Raw genomic sequence first — 3071 nt, 5'->3', positions numbered from 1 at the left:
ATGGGAGACTGGAGTTTCCTGGGGAACATCTTGGAGGAGGTGAATGAGCACTCCACGGTCATCGGCCGCGTATGGCTCACGGTGCTTTTCATCTTTCGGATCCTTATCCTCGGTACTGCTGCAGAGTTCGTGTGGGGGGATGAGCAGTCCGACTTCGTGTGCAACACCCAGCAGCCAGGTTGCGAGAACGTCTGCTACGACGAGGCCTTCCCCATCTCCCACATCCGTCTCTGGGTCCTGCAGATCATCTTCGTCTCCACGCCGTCGCTGGTGTACGTGGGGCACGCGGTGCACCACGTCCGCATGGAGGAGAAGCGCAAGGAGCGCGAGGCCGAGGAGCTGAGCCAGCAGTCGCCGGGCAACGGCGGCGAGAGGGCGCCCCTAGCGGCGGAGCAGGGCAGCGTCAAGAAGAGCAGCAGCAGCAGCAAGGGCACCAAGAAGTTCCGGCTGGAGGGGACCCTGCTGAGGACCTACGTCTGCCACATCATCTTCAAGACCCTCTTTGAGGTGGGCTTCATCGTGGGCCACTACTTCCTGTACGGTTTCCGGATCCTGCCTCTCTACCGCTGCAGCCGGTGGCCCTGCCCCAACGTGGTGGACTGCTTCGTGTCACGACCCACCGAGAAAACCATCTTCATCCTCTTCATGCTGTCCGTGGCCTCCGTGTCCCTCTTCCTCAATATTCTGGAGATGAGCCACCTGGGCCTAAAAAAAATCCGATCCGCCTTCAAGAGGCCGGTGGAGCAGCCACTGGGGGAGATTCCTGAGAAGTCCCTCCACTCCATTGCCGTCTCCTCCATCCAGAAGGCCAAGGGCTACCAGCTCCTCGAAGAAGAGAAAATCGTGTCCCATTATTTCCCTTTGACGGAGGTGGGGATGGTAGAGGCCAGCCCCCTTTCTGCCAAGCCTTTCAGTCAGTTCGAGGAGAAGGTGGGCCCGGGTCCCCTGGGAGACTTGTCCAGGGCCTACCAGGAGACCCTGCCTTCCTACGCTCAGGTGGGTGCCCAGGAGGGAGTCGAGGAGGGGCAGCCCATAGAGGCGGCCGCAGAACCAGAGGTGGGCGACAAGAGTCAGGAGGCAGAGAGAGTGAGCACAGAAGGCCAAGAGACCCTGGCCGTGCTGGAAGCAGAGAAAGTGGAGCCCCCCGATGTGGAGAAGGAGGCTGAGAAAGAAGAGCCGCCGCCTGAGAAGGTATCAAAGCAAGAGCTGACGCCTGAGAAGGCGCCTTCACTATGTGCGGAGCTGCCAGGGGACGACACCAGACCCTTGAGCAGGCTGAGCAAAGCCAGCAGCCGGGCCAGGTCAGACGATCTCACCGTGTGAAGCGGTGCCAAAGAGAGAAAGAAAACGCCTGAGCTAACACAAGGCAAGATGAAACCTAAAGTTGCCGACACGATTTGAGTCTTCTCTCCCTCCCCTCACACCCACCCTGGTTGGACGGCCCGTGATGGAACCGTGGATGCAGTACAACCAGGAAACTGCCTTTCCCGTGTACAAAGGCTACCCAGATAAACCCATTGTCCCATCAAAGTTCCCAGTCTCATGACTGCCCTGGCCCTCTCCACAGCCACGGGCAATTCTGCTTTCATCCTCAATTCCCCATAGAAAGCCTTTCAATCAGAACTGATTGCCTCAGAGCTTTTTACCAGCCTTGTGGCAACTTTACAAACTCAGCTGAACTTTATCAACTCAGCACTTCCCTAGCAGACACCGTGTGGCATATATCAGCGGTCCCAAACTTAACCGCCTACAGGATGCAGGCGGTTTAATTGGTGAAGTGGTTTAAATTGGGGAAGTGCACCTGTTCTAATGCCATGCGAGGGCTGGGGCTGTGAAATTTGGAGAGCAGAGGGCAGCTGCTCGGTTTCAGGTAGCGATTACCAGACAGTGTTACCTGGCCATCTGATTTTTCAAGAAAAGCCAGAAATCCAAACGTTCAGGTGAAGTTTTCCACATTTTTAACGTTGCCAACTAAACTTTAAATATGCCATGTGAGCCTCCCCCCCCAAAAATGTGCAAGCCAAATTTAACCTGCAGGGCACCAATTTGCAAGTTCAGCTTATACTTGTGAGCCCAGCTTTCCTATGGAATTCGTCATATTATTTATGGTCTCAACTCATTTCTGTGGCTTCCAACCTCATTTTACCATTTTGGAGTGTTTAGTTTAAATCATCAGTCCAGGAGATGTCCAGAGTTCTCACTGGCCTTTTTTTTGGGTCACTGTAGCCCTGGGTTCTGATGCAATTACATCCCTTATATTAGTGGGAATTCTGCACTGGGTACCATCAGAAAAGGAGAACAAGACTCCATACCCTCTCCCTGAACTGCTGCTGCTACTGCTGCTAAGTTGCTTCAGCCGTGTCCGAATCTGTGCAACTCCATAGACAGCAGCACACCAGGCTCCCCTGTCCCTGGGATTCTCCAGGCAAGAACACTGGAGCAGGTTGCCATTTCCTTCTCCAATGCATGAAAGTAAAAAGTGAAAGTGAAGTCGTTCAGTCGTGTCCGACTCTTAGCGACCCCATGGACCGCAGCCTACCAGGCTCCTCCGTCCATGGGATTTTCCAGGCAAGAGTACTGGAGTGGAGTGCCATTGCCTTCTCCGTCCCTGAACTGAAAAGGTTTAAAAATCCTGGTTGCAGTTTTCTTCCCTAAAGCAGAAAAGGTCCCTTTCTTTCCTGTCCTCTTATAGGTGCAATACTCAGCCTGAAATCTACACCTCCTTTTATCAGGGACTGGGAACAAACCTAGCTCTGAGCTAGACGATACCTCCTTCTGGCTTGTCTTGAGGAGAATCAGCCCTCAGGCCTTGCTCAGGCACAAGATGTATACCAAAAGAGTCATCAGAGGGCCACCAGTGTGAGCCTCTTACAAACAGGTCAGACTTCATCCCTGGAAGAGACCTAGAAGCTGAAGGGAAAGATCTTCTACCCTTTGTGCCCTCAAGCAACACTCCGCATATCTAGAGGCCAATTAGAGGAAATCCTCAGGTATAACTACATATTTCTCACACACAGTAATTTTAACTAGAGCCAACCAGTTCCCAAAGCAGAGGGAGAAATTGATAATCA

At 53.3% G+C, this 3071-nt stretch overlaps 1 protein-coding gene across 1 annotated transcript; it reads left to right on the top strand.

The window, feature by feature from the left end:
* On the top strand, window positions 1-1323 carry GJA8 (gap junction protein alpha 8). Its single transcript, XM_040230864.1, has one exon. The coding sequence runs from the start codon at window positions 1-3 to the stop codon at window positions 1321-1323; it is 1323 nt and encodes a 440-aa protein (XP_040086798.1).
* The last annotated feature ends 1748 nt before the right edge of the window (window positions 1324-3071 follow it).

This window comes from Oryx dammah, unplaced genomic scaffold, assembly GCF_014754425.2.
Source record: "Oryx dammah isolate SB20612 unplaced genomic scaffold, SCBI_Odam_1.1 HiC_scaffold_28, whole genome shotgun sequence".
NCBI lineage: Eukaryota > Metazoa > Chordata > Mammalia > Artiodactyla > Bovidae > Oryx > Oryx dammah.
Note: the sequence above shows the minus strand (reverse complement) of the source record. Positions and strands in the feature narration are given on the sequence as shown.